The sequence below is a fragment of the Sinocyclocheilus rhinocerous genome, unplaced genomic scaffold (assembly GCF_001515625.1).
Source record: "Sinocyclocheilus rhinocerous isolate Xijiao unplaced genomic scaffold, SAMN03320098_v1.1 scaffold963, whole genome shotgun sequence".
Classification (NCBI taxonomy): Eukaryota; Metazoa; Chordata; class Actinopteri; order Cypriniformes; family Cyprinidae; genus Sinocyclocheilus; species Sinocyclocheilus rhinocerous.
In genome coordinates this window covers 699044-718747 of record NW_015638949.1, presented here as the reverse complement: position 1 = coordinate 718747, position 19704 = coordinate 699044, and the positions used below count along the sequence as shown (strand labels likewise).

Here is a 19704-nt window from a genome sequence, read left to right as displayed (position 1 = left end):
GCCTATTTTCTTGGTTGTCATGTCGTCTTCTTTTAATGTGATGCGTTTGTTCCCTTTGAACAAGACAAAACTCTCCATAATTGCTGCTGTAGTCGTCGTCTTTTTCTTTGACGCTAAATGGCAATTGGCAAACCAGCTTTGTTGCACATTCTGCCACCTACTGGGATGGTGTGTGAGGCATTGACATGAGGGGGAAAAAAATGAACTTTCTATATTCTCCTATATAACTTTGCTGCTTTCAAAAAAATAAAAGAGCTTCATAACCTTTGTAAGAAGAACTGTTTTGCTGTTGTGGTCGTCAGTGCTGCTGGGCCAGCAATAGCGCTCTCATACAGCAGTGTTGCCAAGTACACGGTTTCCCGACGGAATTCCCTTCCTTCCCTGCCTGGAACGCGATATTTACCACCCTGGACGCAATATTTACCAAACCAAAACGCAAATTTTCTTCTCCGGAAAAGGATTTTTACCGGGAGACCCCCTGGAATTCATTTGGGCTACTTTTAGCCGTTACGGGGCTAGTTTTGATCTGTAGTTGGTTTTGTTATGCAGAATTGGCAACCCTCTTTCACAGCTACGTCCGGGTTATGCCAAGTTTAGATATCAAAATCAGATTCGGGCTGCAGGCATTTTTCTGATTTCCCATTTTCAATTTTAGCATGAAATCGAAAATACGAAAAACAAGTCGTTATTTATTTTTTTAATATTGTATCTGTAAATGAATAATGACATAAGACCTTTTTCGATTTTCTGAATTTTAATTCTTAATTGAATATGAAAAGAACGAAGGATACACGGATTGTAAAGAACAAAGAAGTTTGGTACCACATGTTATTCAAACCACTCCAGTCCATCAATTAACATCTTGTGAAGCGAAAAGCTGGTCAGAAACAAATCCATCATTAAGGCATTTTAACTTTAAACCATCCACCATCAAGTCTATAATCTACACCAGGGGTGCCCAAACTCGGTCCTGGAGGGCCGATGTCTTGCAGAGTTTAGCTCCAACTCACCTCAACACACCTGCCAGGAAGTTTCTAGTATGCCTATATAGAAAGAGCTTGATTAGCTGGTTCAGGTGTGTCTAATTGGGGTTGGAGCTAAACTCTGCAGGACACCGGTCCTCCAGGACCGAGTTTGGGCACCCCTGATCTACACTAATGCTTCCTCCAGTGAAAAAGTCCATCCCCTGTTGCCCTCTCACATCAAAATCCACTGACACACTTGTTTAGAACAATTTTGGGCTGTTTTTGCTTGTAAACAGTGCTTGATCTGTGCATATTTCTCTCCTGATTCAGACGAGACAGCTTTTTTTCACTGGAGAAAGTGATATTATGAATAGAGGACTTGTATCTTAGCCAGAATTAATGGTTTGAAGTTAAAAACATCTTAATGGATGGATTTGTTTCTTGCAAACACAGTTTTTCGCCTATTATTTACTGAAACATTGGAAATTTTGTTGTCAGGACAATGTTATTTTCCCATGAATGTCAGGTTGGGGCAAGCTTGGATTTTCATGCATTTTAAATGTTTCAAGGCAATCACGATTTAAGGGTCCTAATCATACACCCGGCGCAAGGCTCAGCGCAAGTGTTTTTGCTAGTTTCAGCCCGACGCAGTTCTCATGTTCCCGTCCTGCGCCACGTTGTTTAAATAGCAAATGCATTTGCGCCCATGGGCGTGCTGGTCTGAAAACGAGGTTTGAGGAACTGAAAATAGACTGCGCCATAGACCAACTCAAACCTGGTCTTAATATTATTTCTTTGTTATATAAAGAGCGCGTTAGTAATATGCGCCTGTAGGCGGGTACACAAAGCGCGTACACTTTGCTTATTACACACACAGGGACGCGCAGCAGCACACAAACATTTTTAAAAATGAAAAATTACATTCCGCCATGTAAATAGCGAACCCGCCATGGCGCGAGTGCAACTGGCTTTTAAAGGGGATGGGAGATGAGACTCTGATTGGTTTATAGCACGTCACGCCCAAAAAAACACCCATTACTCAAGAGAATAGGGACAACCCGTTTAGACCATGCGCCCGGCGCGCCGACCGTTTTCCCGTCGTTAAACTAGCAAAAGTGGATTCGGACACGCCCTGAGTGCACCTGCGCCGTGCGCTTTAGACCATGCGCTTAGATCGTTAAAATAGGGCCCTAAATGTTCAACAGCTTTTTTTGTAGGCAAAGGACAAGTATGTGTCTATACAGAAACTGGCATTCAAAATCCACTCCGAGCACATGAAACATCTCAACGTGAATGCTCTATTAATATACGTTACACGTTATTGTTCAAACGTGTGTTTCAGGTATCAGACTTATTTAAGAGCTTCTCAGCAGGAGTTCACGGAAGTGAACAAGGGAAATGGTGATGTTGGGCTGGTGGTTTACCTCATGTTGCTGCTTACAATATTCTCTGAAACAGCAGACACATGTTTCTGCACATATATGATGTCACGCTATACACATGGACCTGCATGCAGAGTCTTCTTTTTCTTTGCTAACAATGATTCATATATGTAGGTCTATTTAATAATAAACTTTATTTAAAAAGCAGATTTAATTGTTATATAGCCTATCTGATTCTGGTTTATGAAGGATGGGACAGTGGAGCTGACAGCATACCTACAACCTGTGAGTAATTTCTAATGCAAATTTCCCATTTCTTATGCAAAGAAGACATTTACATAGAATTCTTAAAGGTTCAGCAGCAAATAACAGCTCATTTAATTTTAAGGGTCAGAAAGAAGATGGAAAGTGGTCGTGTGACCATGGTAATATTTGTACATTGTTTTTCAGTGAGACATCATCAAGGAATTTTTTTTTCTGCCCTGGTTCATCTTTTTAACGTCCATCAATTTTCTACTGTGTCCTGCCTTCCTTCCTTCCTCCTTCCTTCCTCCATATAGTTATTGCCAGGCTCACGGATCCAGCCAAGTACATAGAGAGAGGGGGAGTAAAGAGAAAAACAAAGTCAGAAAGAGAAGCAAGAAAAACAGAAAAATGTGCCTATTTTGGTTTCAGGAATAACAAAATTGAGCTGCATCTCCTGATTCAATACATAAAATACAAATATTCAATAAAATAAAATTTGTATGTCCCAAATTTGTCTGTTTACCTTATAATGACATACTCCTCCTTCCTATTAAATGAACATAATTGATGCACAGCACATCTTTGCTTTCCTTTCGTTTTTATTGTTAGTGGTGCTTGCTTAACAGCAGCACTCATGTTTTCTTCAGAAAATATATGAAATGTAGAAAATGTAAAAATCTAGTTATTTTTTTAATGTATTTTGCATTGTTCAAACGTAACCAGAAGCTACTTTGGCAATGCAATTGCAGCGTTATTTGTCATGCAAAGAAAGCACACTAAAAGTGATAGAAGAGAGAGAGAGAGTGAGAGAAGGAAGGAGAGAGGAACATTGTGTGTGTTTCTGTGACTGTTCCACAGTTATGCAAGCCAGAAGTAAAACGTCGAACTCTTCCTGCACGCCAGTGAAATAAATCACTGGATCAAAGTAACCAAACGCAGATAGACCTCCATGCTTCACAGCTGATTTATTGAGTTAGCAAATTGAATTAGTGGCATGTCAGTGGAAAAGCATAGGAAAGGCCTTTTATTAAGTTGACAATGTCAGTCAGAGAGTGCAATGAAGGGCACAAGAGCAGAAATAGGCTGCCCCCTGCTGGCTGTATTGAGGGGATGTCTTTTTAACATCTCAAACTTCAAAATCTTAAAAATAAATGAAAACTGCATAAAATGAATGAGTTAATGTGATTTTTCAGGAGTCTTTAATGAATAGAGAGAACATTGAACAGTATTTATGTTACATTGTAACATTATAAATGTCTTTACTGTCACTTTTGATAAGTTTAATGCATTCTTGCTAAATAAAATAGCTTTTTTTTTTTTACTTAACCCAGCCTTTTGAATGGTAGTGTATCATGGGTCCATAAAAATATTAAGCAACCAACATAGATAAAAATAAGAAATGTTTCTGAGCACCAAATCAGCAGCATTTTAGAATTATATTCTAATATGCTACGAAAATAATGATTAGAATGATAAAATAACATATAATTATTTTTAGTTCTAATAATATTTCACAATTGTACTGTTTTTACTGTATTTTTGATCAGTGCAGCCTTAGTTAGAATAAGAGACTTCTTTCAAAAACATTCAAAAGATTTATATGTTTAAAAATGGACATAAAATCGTAAATGAAATGTCAAAACTATGATTACAATTTGTTATAAAGACAAACCCCATGGACAAAAAATGAATACAAATAAATAAATAAAAGAAACACATTTTTTCCTCAGTTATAAATGACCTTAGTGCTAACAGGCATGGACTTTAAACCACAAAACTCTAATTTTGATTTCATGGGCTCTTTAGCCAGCTTACAACCATACAACCGCTCTCTTTTTTCTTTCTCTTGTTTTGGAAAGACTTTATGTATCACCCTCTTCCTCAGCTGAGGCCTGAGCAGCACCTTTGGACATTCATAGACAGACAGAGGGAGAATAGCATTCACTCCATCGTGAATGGCTATGACGCAGATTCCCGACCAATGTAATTTACTGGCTACTGAGTTTAACAACAACCGGTTCTGGCAAACAGACACACACTAAAGAGATCTGAACAGACCCCAAACAGAGTTTGAGCTGACAAAAGGAAGTCTGGATGACCTTTGTGCCTCAACTGGCTGTCCAAAAAGGGACTGTTTAGGCTAATAACAGGCCAAGCTGTTCTCAAATGCTGTAATGAACAGAAAAGTACTTTCTCTGCAACTTTAGAAATTTCTCTGTCAAGCAATGTAAAGTAAAACTTTTAGTTGCGATGTACATGTAACTGATATTAGCATGTGTAACTGTAATTAATAACAGCAGCATCTACATTTGCAGTTTGTGTGTTATATTGCATTGCCACAAAATACTCACATGTTACATGCATGTTTTTAGTATTACTCAATGCTTTGCAACATCAAAAATAAAATCTAGAGTGTTACTATGTATATTTGATAGAATATTGTTTTAAAGTCTTAATTTTCAAACAGGAATACATTTGGATAGCATGTGTTACAAAGCATTCTTATTTTATGACACGTTGTTTAAATTTACAGGTTGTGGCGCCACCATGTGGATACTGTGTTTCTAAAAGCCGCATAACTTGGAGGGATAGTATAAAAAATGAATTTGAATATATATCGGTAATAATATAATATTCTTTAATGTAATATAATATATAGGAAATATTACGTATACATAATATAGGCTAATAAACAGAATTTGATATATAGGAAACTTTAAATTAGCGGAACCAAGATGAAACTCACTAAGATCCAAATGTGGCAATATAAAGTCAAAACATTAAATTATAGCCTAAAACATTTTTTGTCTCGGGTCTTCTCTGCATTCTGCAAGTAATGAATGCCATCCTACTCATTAGGCCTACTCATTTTTTCATTGACTACAGAAAAGACCTAAATAAATAAAAGTGATAATAATAACATAAGTATTTATAAATGATTTATTATTCATTATTTATATATTTAGACAAATACATGAATTTTTCCAAATATTTTGGAATAAGCAATAATTTTTTTCTTATATAGACAGTGGAATTAGCAAACACAAGAAATAATAATAGTAACATCTGTATTTAATTTACGTGGAAATCCATAATTACATCATCTGTTATGTCTGTTGAAATGTCACTCACGATCAATTTCAGAATATGATACACCCAAAACACGACCAATTTCCCCCTCCCCCCTGAGCCCACATAACAGTAAAGTAGTGTGAAACAGCTATTAATTTGTCATATATCACCACAACCTCTATGTAAAGTGTATGTATGTATGTATTTATGTATGGTGTAATGTGGATTGCTGGCTTATTTGAACGAATAGCCAACTGACGTAACAGTTTCCCCCCTCACCCCAGAATAGCCTATAGCCTGCATGGGAACTAAATTCACTGCATTCCTTCAAAAATGCTATTGAACAGAACTGAAAACCACAAGCCAAGGAAATCCAAATGTTTGTAGACATAAATTATATATGCGCTTAAATGCTATTTAGACAAGGAAGGGGGTGTGCAAGCCTTAATTTTGATTTTAATCCCTGGGGAGATGTTTAGGTTGGGGAAGGATTGAGCAACATCCACTTCCTTATGAGGTGTTTAGGCGTGTTCTGTGAATGGGGGACTGACCGCGTTCTCTATCTCATGCTAATACAAGAAGTCGAAACTCCTGTACGAAGAAACCAGTTTATCTTGTGAATTTTTCCAGGTTTGTTCAACTTTAAGTACAATTCCTGTTACCGTTTTCTGTGGAGTTTTTGTAAGTTGTTTGAGTGCGCACGTTCACTCTTCATTGGACTTCAGGGAAAGAGGTAAAAGTCCACAGGTGAGCCTCAGGTAAATTCACACACTTTTTATAATCAATAATACAGTTTCTCCTTTTAGTTCTTTGAATTTTTGTAACACGTCCGCGACATAGGTCACATTTTAGTTAATATTTCTTTGTATGTAGCCTAAATGTATTAATTCCTTGACCAAAGACGAAAATCAAAGCTAGTTACACTGTGACATGTTTGTTTATAAATTGCGCGTTAAGTTGCATATTATTTTTTCGACAGTCAGAAATTCGTAACAAGGAGTTTATGTACTTTCCTATTGCCAACATTACAGTAAAAAAAATCGTTCTGTTAAATATATATTGCGTAAAAATTCAGTCATCTTCCCTCTAATTCATAGGCTAGTTCACTTGCAAAATTTTACCACAGTAACCATAGTTTCCGCCAAAATATTAAAGTACCAAACATGGGATTGGGAACGTCTTCAAGCTGTATTATTTATTTATTTAATTGATAACAGTGCCTGCTACCACATTACCACAGTTTAACTGTCGTTAATTAATAAAATGTAACCCTATGGAATGGGTGTTCTGACATAATGATGAAAGCATTTTACAGTGTACATATTAATCTCTCTTTCTTCTGTATTTTCCTATTCAAAGGTCCTGGTTATCTTCATCATGTATTAGCAATAGCAGTGAAATCCATTCACATCAGGCTACATAGGACAGCGGAGATGTTCATCAGCCCCAGGACCTTGTTAAAATGTGTCTGGTTGCAGATACATCTGACCTGTGCACTAAAATCATGTCCTACAGTCCCACAAATGAACATAAACTTTTCTGTTTCCTACTCTGTCTCTTTTTTCCAAACTGCAAAAGCCATACAGAACATAGTTTTTAATGAAAATTTTAATGAGGTTTATGTGGCCTCACAAAATGTGGTTGAAGCCTTGGACAAAAATCTCACCAAACTATGGGAATTAAGAACCGGGCCAGTTGGCAGTCCAGATTGTCAAACTTGTCATTGTGATGTTGAGAATGAACCGGGAATGCCACTGGACACGGATAACCAAGTTCTTGTTTTAGAGCCTCTGGAATATCTTAACCTACTGTACATCTGTGGGAGTACCCAGTATGGAGTCTGTAACCTCCTTAAACTTAATAAAAGTGCAAGCCCCTCTAACTCTGAATGTTTTTTTGATAAAAAGGTCAACACACCCTTAGCTTGTCCTGACTGTGTTGCTAGTCCTCTGGGAACAAAGGTCAGCGCGGTTGGAGATGGTTATTCAACGTTCTTCTTTACAGCAGCTACCATCAATACCACCATTGCTGGATCTTTTGGCAAACAGTCCCTTTCTATTCGTCGTGTACTTGCCACAGAAGACGGTTTCGACAGCCAAGTGAAGGGTCTGACAGTTCTTCCCGAATTCCAGGATATATTTTCCATCGACTACATCTATACCTTCTCCACGCCAGAATATGTGTATTTCTTATCTGTACAGTGGGAGAGCCCAATGAAACCAAATGCCAAGTTGCAGACCCATCTTGGGCGGCTGCCGATCAAGGACAGCGAGCCTTGGATGTACAGGGAAATTGTTCTGGAGTGCCGTTTTGAGCCCAAACGCAGGAAAAGGAGCCAGTGGATTAAGGATGTTTTGTACAATTCGGTTCAAGCTGCTCACTTCAGTACACTTGGCAAGGAGCTGGCCGATGAGCTAGGAGTGAAGATGGAAAGCCCAATTCTTTATGGCGTGTTTGCTGTAACAGATGAAAAGGGGAATCCTATCAGACAGTCTGCCTTGTGCGCATTTTCAATTGATGCTGTGAACAGTGAGATTGAAAAAGGGGTAGAGTCCTGCTGTTCAAGAGGGCCAGAGCGGCTCTCTCGGGGATTGTGCCATTTTCAGCCCTGTGAAATGTGCCCGCATGAGGTGAGTTTGCATTTCTCACTGGAGTTCCTTGACAATTCACATTTTAAGTTAGTGTGGTCTTGTTTATTAATAAATCCGTGTTTCTCCATCCTGCTCCTGAGAACCCCCATTTTTAGGTATCTGGATGGAATTGGGCTGCTGTTACACTGTTGCTGTGGGTTGTTTTTTTCAGTCAGCAGGTTGCGATCTCAATCTATAGAGTGCTATTTCGACACAGTGGATCCCCGACAGAGGGGAAAATCGTAGAAAAAGCACAATTGGGATAGTTTTGTTTAGCAGTTAGTCTGATTTTGTTCCACAGACCTGGCAACCCTGCCTAGCAATGCCCTGGCAAATCACAGAACAGCATAGAAATTTCCTCAATACCATAGCAACCCCCAAAACACCATAGTAACTTCTTAGCAATGCCCTATCAACCCCCAAACACCATAGCAATTACCTCACAATGCCGTAGCAACCCCCAGAACACAGATAGGACCCTAGCAACCCCTCATCATCATCATAGCAAGTACGCGACCTGCCCTAGCAATGCTATAGAAACCCCCAGAACACTCTGGCAACCACCTAGTAATGTACTAGCCACCTCTTGGCAACACCATGGCAACCACTCAGATAATCCTAGCAACACCATAGTGAACAGCATAGCAATTGCCTCGATGTACTTGCAACCCCAGAACACCCTAGCAATCACTTAACAATGGCTTGGCAAAATACCCTAACAACCACTCAGATCACCCTAGCAACACCAAGCAATGCCCTGCCACCACCAACGCCATAGCAACCACCATGAACACCCTAGCAATGCTATAGCAACCACTCAGATTACCTTAGCAACCACTTAGCAACACCATCTATCTATCATTGAATTTAGGCTAATTCATTCTCAATATTATTTTGTCTTACTCAAAAGGCTGAAATAGTAATTTTATGGCATTTTATGTTTCAACCTGTACCTCAGTCAAGACCCCATTTTGTGTTTATTTAAAGGGATTATGTAATTGGTCAAGTTTATATTGCACAACCTATACCTAAAAAGGAGTGGACCATAAAATATTTGATGGTTAGTGAAGCCAGTCTCAGGAAATGACTCACACAAACATTTGATTTTCATTTAAACTCGAATGTGAAGCTGCACTTGCTCAGGGATCACCCTGTGAGAGTCCGTCTTTATCATACACTGTTATTGCATGTGGTTTGGAAGTCCCTGCTGTGTTGTTCAATTCTTGAAGTCACTTTTTGTTTTATAGATACCAGCCGCCACATGCTCGTACATGAACTATAATACGTCACACAATACCTTACTATTAGACTGAACTTTCTGTGCCAGACATTTGTGCTGAGTATAACTTTATCTCTCACGATCTTAAACTGGCAATGAGCCAGAGCTGATAATTCAAAGAGAGCATGTAGTCTCAGGATATTCAATACTGACATCAACAGTTTGTTTTTAACCAGAACAGAGATACTGAGGAGGTTGGCTGAAATAAAACAAGATTTGCAATGCAAATGTCCCGTAGTTATATACGCATTTTAACATGTCCATAGTAAATATTTTCTGGACATTCCACTCTGTATATCTCACTTACATCATTTTTGGTTTTTTTCCTTTAATATTTTACATTTTTTGCTATCTTGAAATTCCATTATTTTACACAATATATTTTAAACAGTTGTTCTGAAAAAAAGAAAAGAAAATTCTTTCTTTATTTGCTCAACGTTCGAAAGAGAAATTCTGAAGAATGAGCTGATAACCACTGGATCACCAGACTGGAGAACTGGATCAGTCAGTTTCAAAAGCACATACTTCAGACAACAAAAGAGTAATTTATCTTTTATGAACTCTTATGAATGTGCCTCTTTGATGGAGGTCAAGATTTCCAGTGAATAACAACCAAAATTCCTAAATTATCATATTAATTGAGAAGAATTTCAAATATCACGTATGTGTTGTATGAACCACTTTAATTATACTTTTAAGGTACCTTTACATCCTTTTTGAAACACTGGAAAGTTGGAAAACTCTTTAAAATTTCTGTTCCATGGGAGGAAAAAAGTCAACATAAATGACAACATCTGCTCCTAAGTTTATTAATTTCTACAGCAATGGAAATTAAATCGTGACTGGACAGTACATGTTTGCTTCCTACTTATTCAGTGCACATATCCCACAAATCTTAATTTGGTTCAAGCTTTTGGGGGCAGGAAATCATTTATTACTGTCAGATGGTGTCTGTAGCCTTCCGTTTACAAGTTGTTGCTTCCTTTTCACTGGGGTTGCTGTTGAAGTGGGTGCATTTTTTGGCACAGGAATTGGAGTGAATTTTTTAAAACAGTCAGTTGAGCTCCAAATGCAATATTGTTGCAGTTGCTGATTTAGCAGTTTTCATTTAGGCAAATTGACACTTCTTGTATACACTGTATACGCCCTGATTTTTAATATATGTCTTGCTAAGCAACAAAAAGTTGCAGGAAAAAACAGTTTTTGCATTCACAAAATATATTTATTCAGTCGATATTTTGATTTATTTTGTCTAGAACCGAGATGGTTTGACTTGCAATGCTGTCCCCACCATGGTGGCAAAGCCTTACTACAGAGTGGACTTCTTCAATAGACAGATGAACAATGTGCTCTTCACTTCTATTCTGGTGACTACCATGGAGACCAAGACTGTGGCGCACATTGGCACAGAAGATGGAAGGCTCTTGCAGGTTATTTGTGCATCACTCTTTTTTTTGGAAGAAACTGATTCCTGTTCAAATACTGTGAAAAATGATTGGCACCTTACTGAAATTTACTTATGCTTTAATGGGGAGCTAACATATTGTGTTGCTGAAGTCTTTCTAGGGTGTTTCAGAAACCAATCTATCATCTCAGCCCCCCTAAATAGATATTTATATCGCACAATTCTTACTTTTTTTCTGAGGTATAAACTCACAATTCTGAGGAAAAATGTCAGAATTGAGAGATATAAACTCTGCTAGTCAATGGCCAATACAATCATAAACCAGGCTTTTTTTGGCTACCTATATTGGATGGAGACAGTGAATTAATTTTGCTTTTATATGGACAAATATTTTGTATATTTTATATTTGTGTAGCTGTGACTAAGTTTCCTGTGTGGCTTTAGATTCTTGACAGACAAAAAATATTTGACTTTTCAGGTTATTCTGAGCAGATCGTCTCTTGTACTGTTTGCCAACTACTCTCTTGTGGAAGATATGCAGAAAGTGTCACGAATAGCTGCCGTTCATTCTTCGGAGTCTCTGCTGTTTGTCATTGGAAATAAGGTATGCACGTTTATTCTGTACAGTTCAAAAGCTTATCAGCCATCAGCAGGTTTAATGTTTAAAAATACACTGACCGAAAGTGACTCATAGTTTTCAGCTGCATTTTTCTGTGTTTACATCTGTCCAATGTCAAACCTGTCTCTCTTCATCCTGTATGTACAGCTGATAAATGTGTCTCCCAGAGGTCCAGGCTGTGCCCATTTCCTCAACTGTTCAGTGTGTTTAGCAGCCCCAAAGTTTATGGGATGTGGCTGGTGTAATGGAGTCTGTTCCCAAATGCATCAGTGTAAGGATCAGTGGAGTAGCAACTCCTGCCCTCCAGTTATCACCCAGGTAATGCATTGCATAATTGGGCAATAAATGGGATAATAAACTGTCTGTCTTTTTGCATTTGTAATATACAGTGAGTGTGTACTGATAATATGAAGGCTGCTTCAGAGTCTATTGTAGTCATATCAGGGCAGGGCTGTGTTAACAACCACAGTACCTGATGGACTCTCACCCCTGTGTCACACTGGATGGAATGCCAGCTTTGGATGCGAAGTCAGTGAGTGGAACAAGGACTTTCATTTTGTAATATGTTCCACATTTTAGAATAATAAAATGAAATACAGGGCTTAAAGTTCTCCGGCACCGTGCCAGATCTCCGGCGTGTGGCGTTTAGCTGTGGGAAAATAAGATAGTCCTCCTACATTTTAAAAAAACTTGTTGATTTCACTTTCGAGTTAATGAGTTCGGCTACCAATGTATGAGAGGAACACAGCTTTCACTCTCAACCAAACTAACATTACTAGCCAATCAGACATTTTTGGTCCTATAAACATGAGACGCGCATAATAGTATCCAACTGCAGAGTCGCAGCTGATGAGCGCGACACATTCTGAAAAAGCTGCGATGCGCAATAGTATCCAGCTGCAAGATTTCCATCTAGAGCCATATTTATATAGAAAAGCTATTTTCTATATAATTAACTGAGCTTTGTAAACAGCTCAGAGTAATCACGTCATCTCTATAAGAACGATATGATTGGCAGAACAAATTTACCTGTAGTTTTGAAAAGGTCCTGTTCACACATGATCTCTTAAAGGTGGGGTAAGCAATTTTTCAAAACGCTTTAGAAAACTGATTCGGGCCGACTAGAAAAACAAACTTGTAGCCAGTCAGCAGTAAGGGGCGTGTCTACTCATGATGTGGTGGAGAGAACGTTCAGTGCACAGAACGGACATTAGCGAGCCGAGCGACAGAAAGATAGAGATGGTGGATAAAAAACAAAAGAGGAAAACGTCTTTGGAACAAAAGAATGCTTAAGGCAATAAGGCAAATAGTGTCGATAAGCGGTGATATAGCTCATAATTTTCCAAGTGTATAATATAGCGTAGCTTTCATTCTTCAGGTCAATCATATACTTGTGAAAAAAAAATCTGTTTGAATAAGGAAAGCGATAACTTTGCCATAGTATCCTTTCAAATGTTAAAGTTGACACAGTCATTGCATTCTTTGAATTAATAGAACGCAGCAGCAGTTTTCTGTCGGGATTTGTCGTGTCGTGCTGCGCCGCATCCAGTGCAGACCATAGATATGTATATATATATATATGGTGTAGACAGTATCACTGATTATAATGAGTTCCACAGTATTTTGTCGCTCCGCGCCACTCACGTCCGGTAAAATGTTAAAGTTGCCACAGTCATTGCATTCTTTGCATGTGCTGCACTTTATTTGTACCATTTGTTTTATTAGTTTATATATCATAATTTGAAAGATAATAACAATATTTTTTGATAAGTGAGATCTGATTTTAGCCCTTGAAAACCAAAAGAGTAGTGCTTGAAAAGTCCATGAAAGTCCTGGAATTTTATTTTGCAGTATCTGTACGAACCCGGTTTAAGTTACCAGTTCTTGGAGCATTTTATTTTGTTATTGTTGTTAATTTAACTTAACTGTAGTTTTCTGTAGTAAACTGTCTTTGTATATGTCCTATTTTATATTCATTTCCTAGTATTTAATTTACTATTATTTCTTTTGAACAAAACTATTTCAGAAATTTCATGTTTTAAATTGTAGGTCATCTTGTACTCTGTGAAGGACAAATCTAACCAGCAAAACTTGATATCAAAAGCATCCTAAATGTTACATGTGTTTGCATTATAGTGAGTAACCTTTCCTGGTATTGCTGTTTCAAATAGCTCACCGTAATCTGTAGTCTGAGCCTGTCAAGGGCTAATGGCCAGGGCAGATATGTTACTAGTTAGTTTCAAGGAAAATCATTTTCAAATAATGTTCTTTTTTTTATTTTTTTTTACCAAATAACCCTGTGTATGTGTCCACCCCCCACAACCCCCCAAACCCCGGAAAAAAGTTCAGGCTCAGGATTTTTTTTGCTTTACGCCCTGGAAATAACACAAACGGAAGTATTACAATTATGTTGTGACTAGGGTTGGGTATCGTTTGAATTTTATCAATTCCAATTCCGATTCCAATTCTGCTGATCGGTTCCGATTCTTATCGATTCCCAAGTTTCGATTCCAGTGTGGTTAAAAAAAAAGTAATGTACAACATGTACAATTAAGTACGTGGCAAATCCAAATAACATAATATTTTTTTGCACTTTTGCTTTTCAGTTTTTACCCAGCACGGTGCCCTCAAATAGTAAGAGTGAAATCACTCTTTGCGGCTGGAACTTCCAGTCTTCTTCCCGACCTGCTATCACTCAAACCTCTCACCAGGTTAAAGTAGGAAACAGTGGCTGCACTGTTATACCAGAGAAAAGCAATAGCTCCCAGTAAGTAACACACACAATTTAATTTTCCCACTGAAAGGTTTGATAAATACAGTTTTTTAAGTTTTTCATATATTTGTCATATTTTATTTAATTTCAGTTAACTAAAACATTTTTTAATAGTTTTAGTTTTAGTTAACACTAACAACACTGGTGTTCATGAATGTTATTTTTCATTCTTCTCTCAGGCTGGTGTGTAGGATTGATAGTGAGGTGTCAGACCCGGAGCAAAATATTGATATAACAGTGCAAGTGGATGAAAAGAGCGTGGAAAGTGGATACTTCATCTCTGGGAAGGCTAGCATACAAGGCTTAAGTTTTGTGGTAATGAGCAAAACATTCTCAACCTTTAATTACTACACTTGATTACATGGTTTGACATAAAGATTATTAAGAAATATTGGTTTGCAGTACTGCTGCTGATCAATTGGATAAACTAAAGCAAATTTAGATTGATAAAGCTCTTTTCATCCCTCATATCTCCCATCAGACACCAGAAATCACAGATATCAGTCCAGGCTTTGGACCTAAGATTGGAGGTACCCTGATCACCCTGTCAGGAAAACATCTGGATGCTGGTGGAAGCAGAATGGTCAGCCTTGGAGACAAAATTTGCCCTGTTAAAAGGTTATTGTGGCAGGTTTTGAAATTCAGTTATTAGACATAGTTTAAAAAGATAATAAGAATGCCAGTGTAGAGCATAGTTTTTAACCACTGAGTTTTGAGTATTTTCCTACTATTGTTTCTCCACAGCGTCTCTAGAGATGGGACTTCTGTTGTTTGTAGGTCTGAAGGTGTTGAGGAGACTTTAGAAGTAGATGTGAAGGTTGTAATTGATGAATCAACTATTTTAGCCACAAAAACATTCAGCTATGTGGTGAATCCTGAGGTGACGGGTGTGAAGCCCAACTGTGGTTTCAGAAGGTGAGTCAAAACATTGTTTTTTTCTGTAACAAACATTTAATGGCATCTTTAACAGTAATGGTGATGTGAAAGACCATTAAATGGTTCAATATGTATTTTTGGGGGTCCTGCTGCAATGAAGAGGATCAAAAATTACCATCATTGGACAGAATCTGGACTCTGTTTCCCAAGCCATCATTAAATACAGAGGCAACAGCATGACACCTGTGCAAACCGTAGGACTCACTTGCATTTTGAAGAGCCACGTTTAATAGTAGTATATTATGTTGCCACTTATTGGATGCTATACCTGCTTAGGTGTGTGTTGGTCGAGGAAATCCCAACCAAATGGAGTGTACAAGCCCTCTATGTGAGGAGTCAACAGGAATCCTCACTGTGGATCTGGATGGAGCCAAGGAACTCCTGCCTCAGAATTTTACCTGCCATGCTAATGGAGAACCCATCCCGTTTGAAACAGAAGGCCATGTGCTTGAGCTCAGCCCAGGGCAGGACAAAGTCTCATTGCATGTACGTCTCAGTGGTTACATATATTGTGTTGTTATATAGTCTCGTATATATGGTCCGACCAGGTCACATGTCTTCATGTGTTGTTTTTGTAAAATATTTATATATAATATATGTTAAGATAAGCTACTACTAAATATATTGTAGAAACTTAATTTTCTGTAAAGTTGCTTTGCAACGATTTGTATCGTGAAAAGCGCTATACAAATAAACTTGAATTGAATGTTAAATACATATTATATATACTGTATATACACACTGGTCAAAAGTCGTAGAATAATTTTTCCAAAAAGTGGAATAATTAAGATTTTTTAAAATAGTTTTTTTAATAAGTCTCTTATGTTCACCAAGGCTGCATTTAATCAAAAATACAGTAAAAACAGTATTAGTATGAAATATTATTACAATTTAAAATAACTGTTTTCGATGGTAATATATTTCAAAATGTAATTTATTTGTAATAATATTTGAATATTTTTTTCTCATCACATAAAACGCCACATTGGCCACATTTTTCTGGCTAAAATACATAAAATTGACTTACAATTAAAACAACTCAATAAATGATTTACTAAATTTAAATTATGACTAAAATTATGACATTTACAGTGACACTCAAATCATTCTTCCAGGTGTATATTAATCTAATCACATTTTTTATTCCAGCACAAAAAACTAGCCCTGGTGTCTGATTGCATGAAAATCATTATGACAATTGATGGAGTGGATTGCAAGGCTACAGTTCTGGACAATGAGATCACCTGCAGGATCCCTAAAAATCTGACTATCAATAGCCAGGGGGCACCAGTTAAGGTCAGAGTCTGTCTATTGAATTCAGTTTTAATAAGTTCAAGTTGGCTCTGCATGCCATTCATGATGCACTGCTCTGTCACATTGTGTTTCTCAGCTGTTAGTGAACGGAGAAGAATATGACATTGGTTTAGTAGTAACAACAAACAACAATTTTATTGTGGGCATGGTGCTGGGCATCTTGGCTGCATTTGGCGTGGGAGCAGCTCTGGCCTGCGTAGCCATTGCACGAGAGCGCAAGAAAAGGAAATGTAAGTGCGTTCTGTCAAAATTAATCAAATTTTTCCAAAATTAAATGATTAATTTTAATGTTGTGAAATAATTTTGTAATTATTATACTTTATAGCAAGTTTTTAAAATATATGGAAAATATTTGGTTTTCATTATGATGATTTTTGGCCATTTTTTAGTAAGCAGAATGAAAAATTAATAAAATTAAAAAAAATAATTGGTGAATGTAAAAACATTTGTTTGGCAGCTGCATTTGCTCAGGTTCGACTATCACTGCATTCAACTCGCACTACGGTGGAGAATTATGACAGATCACCTGATGGTGACTACAGAAGAGGTGAGACAACCTGAAGTCCTGAAGTTTTTGAAAACATTGAGACACTACCTATAATTTAAAGAGTATATAGCTCAACTTGGTACATTGCGTCTTCATAAAGAGCGTCCATTCTTCAATGAACATAAACTGTGCATTCTCTAGGTCTGACAGCTTCTCCATTTCAAGGCTCGAGCACAACATTCTCCAGTCTGCCGTATGCTGGGTCGATGGACTCTGCAGCAGCTCCTTTGATTCAATCTCAGACAATCTCTATGTCCGCTCTCCGGCCAGATCTGTTGGAGGAGGTGAAGAATGTTTTGATCCCACATAATAAGGTTAAAATCCAGCATGACCAAATCATCGGCAAAGGTACATATCTTAGGGCAACGGCAATCCATCTGGATTTGCTACATTATTTTCCATCTTTTTCTATTTTTTTAATAGTACATCCTCTTTCACACACTCGCATCATTCTCAAATCTTTCTCAGGTCATTTTGGAACAGTGTATCATGGATATCTTATTGATAGTGATGACAAAGAGATCCACTGTGCTGTCAAATCACTGAATAGTAAGTAAATAAGTTTTAGTTTAAGTTTAAGTAAGTTTTAAATAGGGTCACACCAATATTAAAATGGTGGATGATACAATAAGCTGATAATTATTTTTGTTATTTTTTTATTATGTTATGGCAAATAATGTAATAAATAATCAAAATAAATGAAAAATAAATATTAAAAACTAAAATCTACCATTTTAAATTGTACTATTTTACAAGCAAAATTAGGCATCGCACCATTAGAATACAGATTAAAAATGGATCTTTATTTTGAAATTTGCTTAAGATTACATTTAACAGTGTTATTAAAGTATTAGTGTTATTAAAGAGTAACTTTAAGTGAGCATTAGGTATGATATAGATATATTCTGCATGCCTAGTTTTAAAGTATATGAAGCGTATAAAAAACATTTATATTACAATATTTTAGAGTTTACATTACGTACAGCTTTGTAATGCCCAGCCATTATGATAAAAAAAAAAAAAACAGGAAATATGGTTTTCTCAATTTTTCTTGAAAGGGATCACTGATCTGGAAGAGGTGGAGCAGTTTTTAAAAGAAGGAATCTTTATGAAGGCCTTCCACCACCCCCATGTCCTGTCCCTCTTGGGCATTGTGCTTCCCAGTGATGGACTTCCCCTGGTGATCCTGCCATACATGAAACACGGAGACCTTCGGCATTTTATCCGCTCTCCACAGAGGGTAAGCACATTTATTTTATACCATACTACAAATCGATATCTTACTGGAACAACATAGCCCTAACCATATCCTAACCCTTACCTTACCTACTGTTTTCTGTTGATGTGTGAACTTCACTGAACATTATTTGTAGCGCACTTGCCATCCAATAATCACAATAAGCTTTGTGCTTTGTTACTTTCAATATGTTACAATTCCCTATTTTATCACCATCTCTGTTCAAGCGGCACATGATCCAATCATCTCTTCCTCCTTACTACTAGTTATAGCACAAAATATATATGAATGAACATCAGTATGAAACAGAACGAAACACAGGGATTAAAGTTCTCCGTCGCTACGACGGATTTCCGTTAATTGCGGTGAGTCTACTACGGATTTCCGTCAATTGGAAAAAATGAGGGGGAAAGAAACAAGTAGCTGTTGTTGTTGTTGTTCTGCCCTGTGGCACACCAAAAATCATCCCTGCCACGGCTGCAGCTTCTCAGTGACAACATAGTGATGCCGCTCGCATCATTCACAGTCGGGTTATTAGCAGAGAACACAGAGCAGAACTTGAATAAACAAGTACTGCCTGATTTTGCTCTATTTCTTCAACGAAAATAGTTCCAAATATAGTAACAGCTCAGCATCTCTAAAAGCAAACACAGCGGTGTTTAATTTAACATTAATCTCCACATGAATGTATGAATTTAATTGCACTCATGCCTCCTCTGAGCCTCATTAAACGTCTGAAAATGTACCTACAAGCCACATTTGTGTTCTTCTGTGCCACCTCTGTAGTACAAATACATTTTTTATTTATACTAATTTCATATGATTGGTCATTTATTTGTCTTATTCTACTTATTATATTGTTTTAACATACATTTAATAAAATTAGAAAAATGCCATTACAAAGGTAAAAATAAAATGCCCCTGTAAATCACTTTGAGTCAAATGTCACCTCATATTACACATCAAGTTGTTGATGTTTGTGTATAAAGCTCTGCATGATCAGGCTCCTGAGTACATAAGGGATATGTTGGTCCCTTAACAATCGCATAGACTATTGCGCTCCTCTCAGAGCTCGCTTTTGACTGTCCCACGGTCTCGTCTGAGGCGGAGTGGAGATCATGCTTTTTCTGTTGCGGCTCCAGCACTTTGGAATGCTCTGCCATTATCTGTAAAATCCTCATCAAGCATGGTCATTTTTAAAAAGGACTTAAAGACTTACTTGTTTTATCAGGCTTTCGGCCTTTTATTGGTCAGGACAATTGTGAATGACTTGTCTTTTATTTTATGTTTTGTTCCTAT

The 19704-nt window shown here is 37.4% G+C and overlaps 1 protein-coding gene across 4 annotated transcripts in view; it reads left to right on the top strand.

Annotated features, from left to right (window-relative positions):
- The first annotated feature begins 6203 nt into the window (after positions 1-6203).
- Positions 6204-19704, top strand: part of LOC107750246 (macrophage-stimulating protein receptor-like) — a 20587-nt gene continuing 7086 nt past the window's right edge. Inside the window, exons 1-17 of one of the 4 annotated variants that reach the window (XM_016565556.1) lie at positions 6204-6295; positions 7025-8295; positions 10831-11004; positions 11458-11583; positions 11746-11916; positions 14205-14365; positions 14551-14686; positions 14853-14989; positions 15116-15286; positions 15408-15501; positions 15584-15793; positions 16457-16603; positions 16698-16851; positions 17079-17168; positions 17310-17516; positions 17637-17717; positions 18227-18408. In XM_016565556.1, coding sequence (XP_016421042.1) covers positions 7099-8295; positions 10831-11004; positions 11458-11583; positions 11746-11916; positions 14205-14365; positions 14551-14686; positions 14853-14989; positions 15116-15286; positions 15408-15501; positions 15584-15793; positions 16457-16603; positions 16698-16851; positions 17079-17168; positions 17310-17516; positions 17637-17717; positions 18227-18408 — 3438 coding nt within the window. In that variant the 5' untranslated portion in view covers positions 6204-6295; positions 7025-7098. The other 3 variants (XM_016565553.1, XM_016565555.1, XM_016565554.1) reach the window with 3 other exon arrangements.